We start from the raw sequence: 18,785 nt of genomic DNA, 5'->3' as shown, positions 1-18,785 counted from the left end.
GGTGGTGAGTGTCTGAAACAAACTGCCAGAGATAGTAGTAGAGGTGGATACAATTTTGTCTTTTAAAAAGCATTTAGACAGTTACATGGGTATAGAGGGATATGGACCAAACACAGGCAATTGGGACTAGCTTTGGGGTTTAAAAAAAAGGGCGGCATGGACAAGTTGGTCCGGAGGGCCTGTTTCAATGCTGTCAACCTCTATGACTCCAAGGTCTCATTGAATATCCACCTCCACCCATTCAAGTAATCTGTCTTCCTATTATTGCTACCAAAGTGGATAACCTCACATTTATCCACATTATACTGCATCTGCCATGCAGGTGCCCACAGACTCAGATTGTCCAAATCATGCTGAAGAATCTCTGCATCCTCCTCACAGAATCCTACAGTGCAGAAGAAGGCCATTCGGCCCATCGCGTCTACACCGACCACAATCTCACTAAGCCCTATCTCTATAACCCCATCCATATAGCCTAGCTAGTCCCCTGACACTAAGGGAAATGAACCTAACCTGCACATCTTTGGACTGTGGGAGGAAACTGGAGCACCTGGAGGAAACCCACTCAGGCATGGGGAGAATGTGCAATCTCCACACAGATAGTGACCCAAGTTGGAATTGAACCCAGGTCTCTGGCGCTGTGAGGCAGCAGTGCTAACCACTATGCCACTGTGCCGACCCAAATGTTAGAACAGCTCACCCTCTCACTCAACTTTGTATCATCTGCAAATTTGGAAATAATACATTCAGTTCCCTCTTCATTAAAATCATTAATGTATAATATGAACAGTTGGGGTCTTAGCACAGATCCCAGTCAGTGCAGAAGTCCCCCGTGGCTGTTCCCTTCTCTAACAGGTTTACTGCTTTGGATCCTGTTCGGGGGTTGCTGGCCTATCGGTGGAAAACATCAGCAGCAGCCAGTCAGTGGCATCACGGCTAGCTCTGTTGTTCAGCAGGAAAGGTCAAAGCCCAAAGAACAAGAGTCATAGGGGACACCATTGTCAGGGTCACAGATTGGCACTTCTATGGTTGTGAAAGAGACTCTAGGATGGTATGTTGCCTCCCTGGTGCCAGGGACATAGAAAAGGTTGATAGTCAACATCTTTTCCAAAGGTAGAGGAATCTAAAACTAGAGGATATAAGTTTAAGGTGAGAAGGGAGAGATACAAAGTGGTCCAGAGGGGCAATATTTTCACTCAGAGGGGGGTGAGTGTCTGGAACAAGCTGCCAGAGGTAGTAGTAGAGGTGGGTACAATTCTGTCTTTTAAAAAGCATTTAGACAGTTATATGGGTAGGATGGGTATAGTGGGATATGGGCCAAAAACGGGCAATTGGGACTAGCTTAATAATAAAAACTGGGCACTATGGACAATTGCCTGTTTCCATGCTGTAAACCTCTAAAACTTTAACAGTCCAAACATATTAGGGTGGATTGATTGCCCCTTAGAGTCAAAACGTGTGTAGGTTAGGCTGATATGCCATGAAAAATGCATGAGCTTAGGGGGATAGGGCGGAGGGAGGGCCTGGGTAGGATGCTCTTTCAGAGAGTCAGTGCAGACTTGATGCCTAATGGCCTCTTCTGCACTGTAAGTATTCTATTGTTTTAATAGTAATCAAAATGCAGGAAGAAGTATTCAAGAAGAAATATTTGGTGCTTACGATAAAGGGACGGCAATAATCAAGGGTAATTTTAATCTATAGGCAACTGGAAAAATCAGGTTGGCAGTAGTAGCCTGGATGAGGAGTTCTTGCAATGATTTTGAGACAGTTTCTCAAAGCAGCACTTTCTGGAACCAACAAGAGAACACGTTAAATTCAATATGGTATTGTGTAACATGACAGGATTAACTATTGATCTCAGAGTAAAGGCACTGCTGAGTAGCAGCAACTACAATATGATTAAATTTAACATCCAGTTTGAAAGGGAGAAGACTGAGTCCAAGGCCATTATTTTAAACTTCAATAAGGACAACAATGTAGGCTTGAACACTGAGTTCACTGAAGTGAACTGGAATATTAGGCTGAGGAATAGATCAATAAAGAATCAGTGGCAGACATTTAAGAGGATATTTTGGAATACTCAGAATAAGTACATTCCTACTATAAAGAAAAATTCTAAGGGAGGCACTCACCATGTGTGGTGGAGTTAAAGAAGTTAAAGAAAATATCAAGCTTAAGGAAAAAGCTGATAATTGGGCAAAGATAAATGGCAAATCACACGATTGGTCAGAATATTAAGAATGGCAGAGAATGACTGAAAGATTAATCAGGGGAAAGAAATTAGAATACGGAAGGAAGTTAGCTGGAAATTTAAAAACTGATAGCAGAGTTTCTATGGATATTTGAAAAGGAAAGGAGTCAGTAAAGTAAGTGTTGATCCTCTAGAGTGACAAGGGAAAGTTACCAGTAGATTACAAATAAATGACAGATGAAATGAACAAATATTTTGCTTCTGTCCCCACTATAGAGGATATGAAAACATTCCAGTAATTGCTGTAAATTGGGAGGTGGAAGGAAGAGAGGAACTTGGTGAAGTTACAGTCACTAGGGAAACAGTACTGATTTGAAGGTCTTATGAGGAAAGGCTGAGGGACTTGAGTTTATTTTCGTTAGAGAGAAGAAGGTTACGAGGTGACCTGATTGAGGCATACAAGATGATCAAAGGATTGGATAGGGTGGACAGTGAGAGCCTTTTACCTTGGATGGTGATGGCTAACACAAGGGGACATAGCTTTAAATTAAGGGGTGGCAATTATACGATGGATGTCAGAGGTAGGTTCTTTACTCAGAGGGTAGTAAGGGCGTGGAATGCCCTGCCTGCAGCAGTTGTGGACTCGCCAACTTTAAGGGCGTTCAAATGGTCAGTGGATAGGCATACGGATAACATTGGAATAGTTTAGGTTTAGGTTAGAGGGTCATTAGATTGGTTCCACTGGTCGGCACAACATCGAGGGCCGAAGGGCCTGTACTGCGCTGTAATGTTCTACGTTCTATGATCTGCAAGCTGATAAGTCTCCCAGTCCTGAGGAGCTTCATCCAAAGTGTTATATATTTGAGTTATTAAGTGTTGTACAGTCCTTTAACGTGATGTGGTCAATCCATGATGTAATTAACTACTTTGTGTAGATCCACCCACTCTGGGGTAAACAGCTACCTAATAAGCCAGTTCTGTTATTAACACCCAAAGCTCACATGATACCACTTTCTGTGCTTTTATCTTGCAACAAGTGTTACAAATATAATAGGATCAAAAGAAAACGGGAGATGAGGAGACAATTTAAATTGAAATAGTATTTAAATTTAAACAATGGGAAGTCCTGACATTTTACAAAATCAACGATAGATTAGGTAATGACACCAGACATCAGACCAGGAAAGGTCTGTGAGCAGAAGAAAAGGTCCCTCGTTAATTAAACTGGCATCCCAAGCAGTTCAAGCTGCAGAACCCGCCACACGTACCGTTAGAATAGGCATGGAGGTAGAGTGGGAGAGGAAAATTTTTGCACTGCAGTAAAACAGCTGCTACGGTTGGCTTGCACTGCCAAAGAAACGAGACTATTTTCCACTCAAGCTGCTGTTGTACAGTTTACAGTGCCACTGAAAAACAGCAGGCAATTTTGGCACCACTGGGCCATTCTAGAGAGGTTCAGAGAGTAGGAAGTCTTAAACAAAAATATGTCACTATTATATCCAAGCCAGTAAAGTTCCTGAGGATATTGTAGTCTCTGTTTTCCTCAGCACTATTGTCAGTAAAAGATATGGGGTGATTTTTCCAAACAAAACTAAGTGTCAGTGGGCGGGAAAATGGGAAAATTTCCCGCCCGTGTTTTGGGTGCACTTACATGAACAAATCTCCGCCACTCTGTGTATTGCAAGCCTCCCGATCACTGGCTTCTTGATTTCTTTGGCAGGCCCTTTCCCATGCACCCCCACCCCCCTATCGATGCCTGGGCCAGTGCTCGGTGGGCAGTGCCACGATGCCAGGCTGGCAATGCCAAGATACCAAGCTGGCACTTACAGGGTGCCAGGCTGGCAGTGCCAGGTTAGCACTGTCCAAGGCGCACCCCCAGCTTCACGGGGAGGGGGAGGCCCTCAATGGCCTCTGAGCCCACCAGCCAAATCATCACGCTTACTCCTTTTTGATAGGGACTAGCTTTAATCCCCACTGGTGAAACTCTAATGACATAAAAATAAAGATTTCCATCTGGTAATCAGCCTCGCACTGATTTCTGGTGTGAGGAGATTACATTTTAAAAAATTGCCCGGAAAAATCATGGTCAGTTTGAGGCCGGTTGTATATCACACTACAGGCCTGACATTTCCCAGCCTGCTTCATTACCCAAACTTACAAAGCATCTTGGAGAAATACAGTAATAAAGAACAAAGAAAATTACAGCAAAGGAACAGGCCCTTCAGCCCTCCAAGCCTGCACCAACCATGCTGCCTGACTTAACTAAAACCCCATTCGAGCCAGTTTTGTGTCCACCGTGCACTCTATTCCCATCTCATTCGTGTACTTGTCAAGACGCCCTTAAAAGTCACTATTGTATCCGCTTCCATTACTTCTCCCGGCAATGAGTTCCAGGCACCCGCTACTCTCTGTAAAAAATTTGCCTCGTACATCTCTTTTAAACCTGGCACATCGTACCTTAAACCTATTCCCCCTAGTAAGGTCTTCCACCTCAAAAAAGCTTCTAACTATCTACTCTGTCCATCCATCTCATAACCATGTAGACTTCTATCAGATCTCCATTCAACCTTCATTGCTCCAATGAGAAGAAACCAAGTTTCTCCAACCTCTTCTCATAGCTAATGGCAATTTTTAAACTCAATACCTCGACCAATGAAAGCAAGCATGCCGTATGCCTTCTTGACGACCTTCTCCACCTGCATTGCCACTTCCAGTGACCTGTGTACCTGTACACCCAGATCCCTTTGCCTATCAATACTCCTAAGGATTCTGCCATTTACTGTATATTTCCTATCTGTATTAGATCTTCCAACATGGTTTACCTCACATTTGTCCAGATTAAACTCTATCTGCTATCTTTTTGCCCAAACCTCCAACTGATCTATATCCTGCTGTATTCTCTGATAGTCCTCATTGCTATCCGCAAATCCACCAACCTATGTGTCATCTGCAAACCTACTAATCAATCCAGTTACATTTTCATCCAAATCATTTACATATATTACAAACAGCAAAGATCCCAGCACTGATCCCTGAGGAAAACCACTTGTCACAGCCCTCCATTCAGAAACACACCCTTCCACTGCTACCCTTTGTCTTCTTTGATCGAGCCAATTTTGTATCCATCTTGCCAGCTCACCTCTGATCCCATGCAACTTCACCTTCTGTACCAGTCTGCCATGAGGGACCTTGTCAAAGGCCTTACTGAAGTCCATGTAGACAATATCCACTGCCCTACTCTTATCAATCATCTTCATCACTTCCTCGAAAAACTCGATCAAGTTCATGAGACACGACCTTTCCTCCACAAAACCATGTTGCCTCTCACTAATACGTCCACTTATTTCCAAGTGGGAATAAATCCTGTCTCGAAGAATCCTCTCCGATAATTTCTCTACCACTGGCCTGTAATTACCTGGATTATTCTTCCTACCTTTCTTAAACAAAGGGACAACATTGGCTATTCTCCAATCCTCTGGGACCTCCCCTGTAGCCAGTGAGGATACAAAGATTTCTCTCAAGGCCCCAGCAATTTCCTCCCTTGCCTCTCTCAGTATTCTGGGGTATATCCCTCAGACCCTGGGAACTTGTCTCCCTTAATGTTTCTCAAGAACTCCAATACCTCCTCCTTTTTGATCTCAACATGTCTCAAACTATCTACACATCTTTTCCCAGACTCATCATCCATCAAGTCCTTCTCTTTGGTGAATACTGACGCAAACTACTCATTTAATACCTCACCCATTTCCTCTGGCTCCACACATAGATTCCCTCCCTTGTCCTTGAGTGGGCCAACCCTCTCCCTGGCTGCCCTTTTGTTCTTTAAATATGTATTAGAAGCCTTGGGATTTTCCTTAATCCTGCTGACCAATGCTTTTTCATGATCCTTTTTAGCCCTCCGTTCTCCTTGCTTAAGTCTCTTTCTTCTTTCTTTGTATTCCACACTTGCTTCGAGTGTTCCCAGCCTCCTAGCTTTGACAAATGCTTCCTTCTTCTCTTTGACAAGGCTCACATTATCTCTTGTTATCCAAGGTTCCCAAAATTTGCCATACTTATCCTTCACCCTTACTGGAATGTCCCGGTCCTGAATTCCTATCAACTGACACCTGAAAGCCTCCCATGTGCCAGATGTTGATTTGCCTTCAAACATTTGACCCCAATCTACATTCTTCAGCTCCTGCCTAATATTGTTGGAATTAATCTTCCCCCAATTAAGCACCTTAACTTGAGGACTACTTATCTTTATCCATCAGTACCTTAAAGCTTACTGAGTTGTGGTCACTGTTCGCGAACTGCTCCCCTACTGAAACATCGACCACCTGGCCGGGCTCATTCCCCAATACCAGGTCCAGTATGGCCCCTTCCCTAGTTGGACTATCTACATACTGTTTCAGGAAGCCCTCCTGGAACCTCTCCCACACATCTCCCTTAAACTGCCGCCCCCCAACCTGTGCTCCCTTGTAATTGAAACTTCCACCCTGGAAAAGAGCCTCCGACCATTCACCCTGTCTGTGTCTCTCATAATTCTACAGAACTCTATCAGGTCTCCCCTCAGCCTCTGTCTTTCCAGTGAAAACAATTCTAGCTTATTCAATCTCTCCTCATAGCCAACACCCTCGAGACCAAGCAACACTCTGGTGAACCTTCTTTGCACTCTTTCCAAAGCTTCCACGTCCTTCTGATAATGTGGTGACCAAAAGTGCATACAACACTCCAAGCGCGGCCTAACAAAGATTTTATGTAGCTGCAATATGGTTTCCAACTCTTGTACTCAATGCCCTGGCTGATGAAAGCATGCATGCCATATGCCTTTTTAATCACCTTGGCCACCTGTGTTGCCACTTTTAGGGAACTGGGGACCTGCACACCCAGATCCCTCTGTATATTAAAGATCCTAAGGGTTCTGCCATTTACAATGTAATTCACATCTAAATTTATTCTTCGGGGATCACAGCACTGACACACCTGTTGCTGGGTTGACTTCCTCTGGGTAGCCCCCATGTTATGGATCAGCAGGCCTGCTCCTAGCTGAGAAGCCTCTTTTGCAGCAACATACACTGGGATCAATGAAAGGAGTTCAAATGTCACTCAACATTAAACCAGTCACTCAACCTCAGAGTCTCAGTAGAACATTGAACACGGAACATTACAGCGCAGTACAGGCCCTTTGGCCCTCAATGTTGCGCTGACCTGTGAAATCAATCTAAAGCCTACACTATTCCAATATCATCCATATGGCTATCTAATGACCATTTAAATGCCCTTAATTTTGGAGAATCCAGTACTGTTGCAAGCAGGGCATTCCACGCCCTCACTACTCTCTGAGTAAAGAATCTACCTCTGAATCTGTCCTATAATTATCACCCCTCAATTTAAAGCTATGTCCCCTCATGCTAGTCATCTCCATCCGACGAAAAAGGCTCTCACTGTCCACCTTATCTAATCCTCTGATCATCTTGTATTCCGCAATTAAGTCACCTCTTAACCTTCTTCTCTCTAACAAAAACAGCCTCAAGTCCCTCAGCATTTCCTCATAAGACCTTCCCATCATACCAGGCAACATCCTGGTAAACTTCCTCTGCAACCTTTCCAATGCTTCCATATCCTTCCTATAATGCGGTGACCAGAACTGTGCACAATATTCCAAGTGCGGCCGCACCAGAGTTTTGTACAGCTGCAACATGACGTCATGGCTCCGAAACGCAATCCGTCTACCAATAAAAGCTAACACACTGTACGCCTTCTTAACAACCTTATCAACCTGGGTGCTAACTTTCAGGGATCTATGCACATGAACACCGAGATCTCTCTGCTCATCCAATTACCAAATATCTTACCATTAGCCCAGTACTCTGTATTCCTGTTACTCCTTCCAAAGTGAATCGCTTCACACTTTTCCACATTAAACTCCATTTTCCACCTCTCAGCCCAGCTCTGCAGTTTGTCTATGTTCCTCTGTAACCTGCGACATCCTTCCACACTGTCCACAACTCCACTGACCTTAGTGTCTTCTGCAAGTTTATTAACCTATCCTTCAATGCACTCATCAAGTCATTTATAAAAATGGGAACAGCAGTGGCCCCAAAACAGATCCTTGCAGTACACCACTTGTAACAGAACTCCAGGATGAACATTTCCCACGTACCACCACCCTCTGTATTCTTACAGCTAGCCAGTTTCTGATCCAAACTGCTAAATCACCTTCAATCCCATGCCTCCATATAAGAACATAAGAACATAAGAAATAGGAGCAGGAGTAGGCCATCCAGCCCTTCGAGCCTGCCCCGCCATTCAATAAGATCATGGCTGATCTGTCGTGGCTCAGTTCCACATTCCCGCTTTCTCCCCATAACCCTTAATCCCCTCTCCTATCAAAAACCCATCAACCCGCGTCTTAAAAATATTTAGCGAGGCAGCCTCCACCACTTCAACGGGCAGAGAATTCCAGAGATTCACCACCCTTTGAGTGAAGAAGTTCCTCCTCAACTCCGTTCTAAACTGCCCCCCTTTTATCTTGAGGCTGTGCCCCCTAGTCCTACTGTCTTTTTTGAGCGGGAAGAGTCTTTCCACCTCTATCCTATCCATCCCATTCATCATCTTATACGTCTCAATGAGATCTCCCCTCATTCTTCTAAACTCTAACGAGTACAAGCCTAGTTTATTCAGCCTCTCCTCATAGCTCAACCCCCTCAACTCCGGTATCAGCCTAGTAAACCTCCTCTGCACTCCCTCCAAGGCCAAAATATCTTTGCGCAGGTGCGGCGCCCAAAACTGCACACAGTACTCCAGCTGCGGCCTCACCAATGCCCTATACAGCTGCAGCAAGACCTCCCTACTTTTATATTCAATCCCCCTCGCTATGAAGGCCAGCATCCCATTCGCCTTCCTGACCACCTGCTGCACCTGCAAGCTGGGTTTTTGCGACTCATGCACAAGGACCCTGAGGTCCCTCTGCACCGTCGCCTGCTGCAGTTTTTCGCCCCGTAAGTAATAGTCCTTCCTACCATTCTTCCTACCAAAGTGGACCACCTCACACTTGCCAACATTAAATTCCATTTGCCATTTTCTGGCCCATTCGCCCAGCCTATCTAGATCCCTCTGTAGACTCTCCACACCCTCCGCACAATTTGCCCTTCCCCCAATCTTGGTGTCATCAGCAAATTTCGACACTCTACACTCGGTTCCCTCCTCCAGATCATCTATATAAATGGTAAAAAGCTGAGGCCCCAGCACCGACCCCTGGGGCACTCCACTAGTCACCATCCGCCAATCCGAATAGCACCCATTGACCCCCACTCTCTGCCTCCTATTTGACAACCAATCCTCTGTCCACGCTAACACCCTACCCCCAACTCCATGTCCCTCGACCTTCTGCAATAACCTCTTGTGAGGTACTTTGTCAAACGCCTTCTGAAAATCTAGAAAGACCACATCCACCGGCTCTCCTCTATCCACCGCCCTAGACACATCCTCATAGAACTCCAGTAAATTTGTCAGACACGACTTCCCTTTAATGAAACCGTGCTGCGTCTGCTCTATCAAGCAATTCCCTTCAAGATGCCTCGCAATTTCCTCCTTAATGACAGATTCTAACATTTTACCTACCACAGGCGTTAAACTAACCGGCCTATAATTTCCCGCCTTTTGCCTGGTACCCTTCTTAAACAACGGCGTAACATTAGCCGTTTTCCAATCATCCGGCACTTCCCCGGAATCCAGCGACATCTGGAAAATAACCACCAAGGCATCCACTATCACCTCCGCCATTTCTTTCAGAACCCTCGGATGCATTCCATCCGGTCCTGGGGACTTGTCCACAATCAGCCCCTCCAGTCTGTCGAGCACCGCCTCTCTAGTAACAGTAATGTCATTGAAACCCTCCGGTCCTACCACCTTTCCATCGCTAACACCCGGCAAATTATTCAAGTCCTCCTCCATGAAGACAGAAACAAAAAAGTTATTCAATACCTTAGCCATATCCCCATCCCCTACCACTAGGTCCCCCTTCTCATCCTCTAAAGGACCAACATTCACCCTAGCCAGCCTCTTCCTTTTTATATATTTATAAAAACTCTTGCTATCCTTTTTTATATTAAGTGCTAGCCCAGCTTCTTAGTTTCTCCTACCCTTCTTCCTTAACTTCTTTGTCAATCTTTGTTGACATTTAAACCTCTCCCAATCCTCTTCTCGCCCACTACTCTTAGCTACTCTAAATTCCTCCGCTTTTAGTTTAACACTTTCCTTCACCTCCTTCGTTATCCACGGCTTATTACCTCTCCTCCTACTATCCTTTTTGACCATCGGAATAAATTTCTGCTGAGCACCAAGAAAGATCTCCTTAAAGATCCTCCACTGCTCCTCAACAGACCCTCCCTCCAACGCGCTCCCCCAGTCCACATTCGCCAATTCTTCTCTCATCCTACCGTACTCCCCTCTATTCAAACAAAGGACGCGTGTCCGGGAACCCACTTTCTCCTCCTCCATCTGCACCAGAAACTCTACCATACAATGATCACTCTCCCCAAGAGGATCCTTCACCACAAGGTCCCTAATTCTACCCGCCTCATTACATAGCACCAGATCCAAGATAGCTCGCTCCCTCGTCGGCTCCAACACACACTGTTCGAGGAAACTATCCCGGCAGCATTCCAAGAACTCTTCCTCGAGCCCCCCGCGTCCAACATGGGTTGACCAATCAATATGCAGATTGAAATCCCCCACAACTACGGCCGTCCCATTCCTGCACGCCGCACTTATTTGCGCGTTAACAGCCCGCCCCACCTCCAGATCATTATTCGGGGGCCTATAGACGACACCCACCAGCGTCTTCCTCCCTTTGCTGTTCCTAATCTCCACCCACAACGATTCCACCCTCTGCTCCTTGGCTCCAATATCATCCCTTGCTACCACCGTGATGCTATCCTTAATCAGCAGAGCTACGCCCCCCCCTTTTCCCTCCCGCCTATCCTTCCTAAACACTTGATAGCCCTGTACATTCAGCTCCCAGTCCCTGTCACCCTGCAGCCACGTCTCTGTAATGGCCACCAGATCGTATCCATTTGTGTCGATCTGCGCCACCAGCTCATCCACTTTATTCCGAATGCTTCGTGCATTCAGATAAAGTGCCTTCATCCCAACCTTCACCTGGACCCTATTTGCCGCAACGCCACCAACTATACTCACGCCCCCTACTCCCTCTATTATTGGGACATCCTCGGCCTCTTCCCTTACCTGTACCCTCTCCTTAACTTTAGACCTCGTAACATCACCTACCCTCGCACCCTCCCCCCCGCTAATTAGTTTAAAGCCCTGTCTACAGTCCTCTTTACTTGATTCGCCAGCACTCTGGTCCCAGCACGGTTCAGACCAACCCCATCCCGCCCGAACAGGTCCCACCTACCCCAATACTGGTGCCAATGCCCCATAAATTCAAACCCATTCCTCCCACACCAATCCCTGAGCCACCCATTCACTTCCTTAATCCTGTCAACCCTACGCCCATCTGCACTCGGTTCAGGCAGTAGCCCAGAGATAACCACCTTGTCGGTTCTACTTCTGCAATAGTTTGCCGTGGGGAACCTGATCAAATGCTTTACTGAAATCCATATACACCACATCAACTGCTTTACTCTCATCCACCTCTTTGGTCACCTTCTCAAAAAACTCAAAGAACCAAGAACAATATAGCACAGGAACAGGCCCTTTGGCCCTCCAGGCCTGCGCCGCTCATGAGCCCAACTAGACCATTTGTTTGTATCTCTCTATTCATGTGGCTATCTAGATAAGTCTTAAATGATCCCAGCGTGTCTTCCTCAACCACTTTGCTTAGCAGTGCATTCAAGGCCCCCGCCACCCTCTGTGTAAAACACATCCCCCTGACATCTGTGTTGAACCTTGCCCTCCTCACCTTGAACTTGTGACCCCTTGTGCTCATCACCTCTGACCTGGGAAAAAGCTTCCCATTTTTCACCCTATCTATGCCCTTCATAATTTTATTCACCTCTATTAGATTGCTCTTCATCCTCCGTCTTTCCAGGGAGAACAACCCCAGTTTACCCAATCTCTCCTCATAGCTAAGCTTCAATAAGGTTTGTGAGGTTACGACCTACCCTTCACAAAACCATCCCTATCCCTAATCAAATTATTCCTTTCTAGATGATTATAAATCCTATCTCTTTTAATCCTTTCCAAAACTTCGCCCACAACAGAAATAAGGCTGAAGAAGAAGTCAAGGTCAGAGCAGGACCCTATGCCATATGTCCAAAAGTCAAATTGGAATTGAAGAGACTTATAGATGCAGGAGTCTTAGAGACCGTCACTATCAGTAACTGAAACGTATTTGTAAGTATTTGCAGATTTTAAGACAACAATCGATCCAGTTCTCTGTGCAGATTGAGGACCTGTTCGCTAACCTAGCAGCAGGACTTGTCGCAGGCGTACCTGCAAATGAATGTTGAAGCTGAATCTCAATAGCTTCTCACCATCATCCCTCATAAAGGCCTTTTCTACTGCAAATGATTGCCTTTCGATGTTACATTAACATTACATGCGATGTGAAAGCACCCACTTTATTTCAGTGGTCAACGAGCCAGATCTTAAGCTGACTACAGGGCATACGGTAGCACAGTGGTGAGTCCTGCTGCCTCACAGTACCAGGCACCTGGGTTCAATTCCTGGCTTGGGTCACTGTCTGTGCAGAGTCTGCATGTTCTTCCCATGTCTGCGGGGTACTCCAGTTTCCTCCCATATTCTGAAAGACGTGATGGTTAGTTGCATTGATCCAAGCAGGTGCCGGACCGTTGCGACTAGGGGAATTTCACAGTAACTTCATCGCAGTGCTAATGTAAGCCTTACATGTGACTAATAAATAAACTTTAAAAAAGGATACAGTGTTATTTGTCGACATCTTAATTAGGGGCTCTAATGAACAAGAACATTTAAATAATCTTGAAACAGCATACAACATCTTAAGAATTTGTTAAAAAGGATTTTTCTTTCTAAAAACCATGTTGATTTGCTCTAATCATAATTCTAATACTTAGCGCATTAATAATACTTATAATTGATTCCAGCATTTTTCCAATGGTTGATGTTAGGCTAACTGGCTTGTACTTCAGTTTTCCCTCTCCCTCCTTCCTTGACAAGCAGTATCACTTTTGTCAGCTATCTGATGAGAATCCATTTGTTTTTCAGGTCTACCCCATTATGAAAGAACCTGATAGCTAACATAACGGTAAAATACTGTGGATGCTGGAAGTCTGAAATAAAGATAGAAAGTGCTGAAAATATTCAGCATTTTGGGCAGCACCTGTGGAGATAAAAAGAGTTTATACCTTGAGTCAAATATGACTTCTTCAGAATTTAAAGAGAGAATAGATGTGATTTCTGGATAGTTAATGTCTAGTTTCCTATTGTTTTCACTCTCCAATGAATTCAGGTAATCTACAGATATGGGCAGCACAGTAACACAGTGGTCAGCACTGCTGCTTCACAGCTCCAGGACCTTGGGTTCGATTCCCAGCTCGGGTCACAGTCTGTGTGGAGTTTGCACATTCTCCTCATGTCTGTGTGGGTTTCCTCTGGGTACTCTGGTTTCCTACCACAGTCCAAAGATGTGCGGGTTAGGTTGATTGGCCATGCTAAGAAATTGCCCCTTAGTGTCCAGGGATGCGTAGGTTAGATGGATTAGTGGGTATAATATGTAGGGATATGGGGGTAGGGCCTGGGTGGGATTGTGTTCAGTACAGACCTGATGGGCCGAAGGGCCTCTTTCTGCATTTAGGGTTCTATGATTCTATATAACATTTTACTTTCTGAACCCACTTGTTTCACTCTATTTCATTCTTACACTCTGCCTATTTCCTCACACTTTCTATTCCTTTGTTTTTTCCCTTCCCTGTCCTTAGCCACCACCTGTCCTGTTCCAGATGTATCTGTACAATTGCCTAGTGTAGATGAACAGAGGGAGTGTGGATGAACAGAGGGATCTAGGTGTATGTGTACATAGATCCCTGAAAGTTGGGAATCAAGTAGATAAGGTTGTTAAGAACGCATACGGTGTCTTGGCGTTTATTGGTAGGGGGATTGAATTTAGGAGTTGCAGTGTCATGTTGCAACTGTACACAACTCTGGTGCGGCCGCACTTGGAGTATTGTGTGCAGTTCTGGTCCCCACATTCTAGGAAGGATGTGGAGGCTTTGGAGAGGGTGCAGAGGAGGTTTACCAGGATGTTGCCTGGTATGGAGGGGAGGTCCTATGAGGAGAGGCTGAGGGATTTGGGGTTGTTTTTGCTAGAAAGAAGGCGGCTAAGAGGGGATCTTATTGAAACATATAAGATGATTAGAGGTTTAGATAGGGTGGATAGTGATAGCCTTTTTCCTTGGATGGAGAAAGCTAGCACGAGGGGGCATGGCTTTAAATTAAGGGGGGGTAGTTATAGGACGGATGTCAGGGGTAGGTTCTTTACCCAGAGGGTGGTGAGGGATTGGAATGCCCTGCCTGCTGCAGTTGTAAATGCGCCTAGTTTGGGGGCGTTTAAGAGATCCGTGGATAGGTTTATGGACGAAAAGGGATTGGTTTAGATTAGTGGGTCATTGTTTTTTAACTGGTCGGCGCAACGTCGTGGGCTGAAGGGCCTGTTCTGCGCTGTAATGTTCTATGTTCTAGTGTTATTGCTATTCTTTGTCTCTTTTTTTTACTGCTACATTTTTCCATCTCTTTTTCCCTGTGTTTCCCAGCTCCCATGTCTTTTTTACCTCGCTTTCCCCTAAAGATAGCCCTGGATTCTGTAATTTTCTCTGCTCCTCTCCTTTCTCTCTTTCTGCTCATATTCTTTCTATTCTTTTTTTATGTCTCGTTTATTCTCCACAATAATTCCCATACCTGTAGAAAATGGGAGATGTGCATCCACTGGACAGAACCATCCATTTTCATCCAGGTACCGGTTAGGGTTAAATACACTGGGTGATTCCCACCATTTCCCATCAAACAGCACTCCAGTGAGGGATGAGATGACTGTGGTACCCTGTTTTAAATATAAGCCATCAGAATTAATTTGACAAGAGTCAAAATAACGAAAAACATCTTCTACCAGTAACTGCTGCATCAATGGCTCAGTTGACACATGGAGTGTTGGTGAGGTTCTGAACTAATTGATGTTACATTCCTACTCTACACTGAATGCCCACATCAGTGAGACAATATTTGCCTTATTGATATATTTACAGCTTTTGATTCAAAATATGGAGAATTTGAAGCCCAATTAATTTGAAGAAGCACCTTCAACTGGTAAAATGAGACAAAACTTCAAGGGATATTTGACTTTAGCAGAAATGCCAAACAAGACAATGGAACAGAACTGAACCTCTGATAGAAGCTTAAACTTTGATACATATATATAGCTTTCAGTAGATTGGAAATAGGTTTATTATCCTGCAGATCCCTCTTCATATTTAACCTCATTCTTTCATCATCATAGAATTAAATTCTTACAGCACAGGAGACCATTTGGCCTATTGTGATTGTGCTAGCTCTTTGAAAGAACATTCCATTTAGTACCATACCTTCCCTCTGTTCTTTCCTCACAGTAAAGCAAACATTTCCATGCTAGTGGAGCTTATTTGTTGAATTCCCATTCAAAAGTTACTGTTGAATATGCTCCATTGCCCACAGTCCACACATTTCAAATCACGACAACTCCACTGTGTTAAAGCAACTCCTCAGCAATGCTTTGGTTCTTTTACCTACTATCTCAAATCTTTGTTTTCTGGTTTTCCTGAAACAGTTTTTCTGAATTTTCTTTATCAAAACCCTGTGAACCCTCGTCACTGACAGTCAACCAGGAAAACACCCAGTTACCCCCTTTGCTTTCTGTCAGTTAACCAATCCTCTATCCATGCTAATACATTACCCGTAGCACCGTGCACCTTTATCTTATGCAGCAGTCTTTGGTGTGGCACCTTGTCAAATGCTTTCTGGAAATCCAGATACACCACATCCACAGGTTCCCCACTGTCCACTGCACATGTAATGTTCTCAAAGAACTCCACCACATTAGTCAAACACGACCTGCCCTTCAGGAACCCCTGCTGTGTCATACCAATGGAACAATTTGTATCCAGATGTCTCGCTATTTCTTCCTTGATGATAGATTCAAGCATTTTCCATACTACAGAAGTTAAGCTAACCAGCCTATAGTTACCTGCCTTTTACTACCTGTACCCCATTATGGGAGATTTTAATCTACATATAGATTGGAAAAATCAAATGGGCAAAGTTAGCATATATGAGGAATTCTTATAACGGTTTCTGGATAGTGTGTTGGAACAGCACATTCTGAAACCAACCACAGGGCAGGTTATATCAAAACTGGTACTAGAACATAGAACAGTACAGCACAGTACAAGCCCTTTGGCTCACAATGTTGTGCTGAGCTTTGTCCAAATCCAAGATCAAGCTATCCCACTCCCTATCATTCTGGTGTGCTCCATTGTGCCTATCCAATAATCGTTTGAAAGTTCCTAAAATGCCCAACTCCACTATCACAGCAGGCAGTGCATTCCACACCCCAACCACTCCCTGAGTAAAGAACCTACCTTGGACATCCCTCCTATATCTCCCACCATGAACTTTATAGTTATGCCCCCCTACTAACAATTACATCCACCCAAGGAAATAGTCTCTGAATGCCCACTCTATCTATGCTCCTCATCATCTTATAAACCTCTATTTAGTCGCCTCTCATCCTCCTCCGCTCCAAAGAGAAAAGCCCCAGCTCCCTCAACCTACCCTCCAAACCAGATAGCATCCTGGTAAATCTCCTCTGCACGCTCTCCAATGCTTCCACATCCTTCTTATAGTGAGGTGACCAGAACTGAACACAATATTCCAAATATTCCGCACTTGGAATACTGTGTGCAGTTCTGGTCCCCACATCACAGGAAGGATGTGGAGGCTTTGGAGATGGTGCAGAGGAGGTTTACCAGGATGCTGCCTGGTATGGAGGGGAGGTCCTATGAGGAGAGACTGAGGGATTTGGGGTTGTTTTCGCTAGAAAGAAGGCGGCTAAGAGGGGATCTTATTGAAACATATAAGATGATTAGAGGTTTAGATAGGGTGGATAGTGACAGCCTTTTTCCTTGGATGGAGAAAGCTAGCACGAGGGGGCATGGCTTTAAATTAAGGGGGGGTAGTTATAGGACGGATGTCAGGGGTAGGTTCTTTACCCAGAGGGTGGTGAGGGATTGGAATGCCCTGCCTGCTGCAGTTGTAAATGCGCCTAGTTTGGGGGCGTTTAAGAGATCCGTGGATAGGTTTATGGACGAAAAGGGATTGGTTTAGATTAGTGGGTCATTTTTTTTTTTAACTGGTCGGCGCAACATTGTGGGCTGAAGGGCCTGTTCTGCGCTGTAATGTTCTATGTTCTAAATGTGGTCTCACCAAGGTCCTGTATAGTTCCACCATAACCCCACAACTCAAACCCCCTGTTTATAAATGCTAACTTACTATAAGCCTTCTTCACGGCTCTATTCACTTGAGTGGCAACTTTCAGAGATCGGTGGGTATGAACCCCAAGATCTCTCTGTTCCTCCACATTCCTCAGAACCCAGCCATTGACCCTGTAATCCGCATTCAAATTTGTCCTACCAAAATGAATCACCTCACACTTATCAGGGTTAAACTCCATCTGCCACTTTTCGGCCCAGCTCTGCATCCTATCAATGTCTCTTTGCAGCCTGCAAGAGCCCTCCATCTCATCCACTACTCCACCAATCTTGGTGTCATCAGCAAACTTATTAACCCACCCTTCAGCCCCCTCTTCCAAGTCATTGATAAAAATCACAAATAGCAGAGGATCCAGCACTGATCCCTGTGGTACATCGCTGGTAACTGGCCTCTAGTCTGAAAATTTTCTCTCCACCACCACCCTCTGTCTTCTATGAGATAGCTAGTTACTTACACAATCGGCCAAATTTTCTTCTATCCCACACCTCCTTACTTTCTTCATGAGCATACCATGGGGATCCTTGTCAAACGCCTTACTAAAATCCATGTATACAACACCAACTGCTCTATCTTCATCTACACACTTAGTTACCTCCTCAAAGAATTCAATCAAATTTGTAAGGCAAGACTTACCCCTCAAGAATCCGTGCTGACTATCCCGGATTAAGCTGCATCTTTCCAAATGGTCATAAATCCTATCCCTCAGCACCTTTTCCATTAACTTACCTACCACCGAAGTAAGACTAACTGGCCTATAATTACCAAGGTGATTCCTATTTCCTTTCTTGAAGAGAGGACCAACATTCACCACTCTCCAGTCCTCTGGCACAATCCTCGTGGACAGTGAGGTCCCAAAGATCAAAGCTAAAGGTTCCGCAATCTCATCTCTTGCTTCCCAAAGTATCCTAGGATGTATCCCATCTGGCCCGGGGACTTATCGGCCCTCATGTTTTTCAAAATTGCTAATACATCTTCCCTCAGAACATCTACCTCCTCCATTCTATCAGCCTGTATCACACTCTCATCCTCAAAAACATGGCCCCTCTCCTTAGTGAACACTGAAGAAAAGTATTCATTCAACGCTTCACCT

General features: G+C 44.8%; 1 protein-coding gene across 4 annotated transcripts in view; it reads right to left on the bottom strand.

Annotated features, from left to right (window-relative positions):
• The window catches only part of LOC145337711 (cytochrome P450 2J2-like), a 165,285-nt gene that overhangs the window by 8,254 nt on the left and 138,246 nt on the right, over positions 1-18,785 (bottom strand). For 3 of the 4 annotated variants that reach the window (XM_080182542.1, XM_080182544.1, XM_080182545.1), the window contains one exon: positions 15,074-15,215. In XM_080182542.1, coding sequence (XP_080038668.1) covers positions 15,074-15,215 — 142 coding nt within the window. Of the gene's footprint in view, positions 1-1,659; positions 1,788-15,073; positions 15,216-18,785 lie in introns of all 4 variants that reach the window. The other variant, XM_080182543.1, reaches the window with a different exon arrangement.

This window comes from Carcharhinus amblyrhynchos, unplaced genomic scaffold (assembly GCF_965287045.1).
Source record: "Carcharhinus amblyrhynchos unplaced genomic scaffold, sCarAmb.v2.hapA scaffold_65, whole genome shotgun sequence".
NCBI lineage: Eukaryota > Metazoa > Chordata > Chondrichthyes > Carcharhiniformes > Carcharhinidae > Carcharhinus > Carcharhinus amblyrhynchos.
Note: the sequence above shows the minus strand (reverse complement) of the source record. Positions and strands in the feature narration are given on the sequence as shown.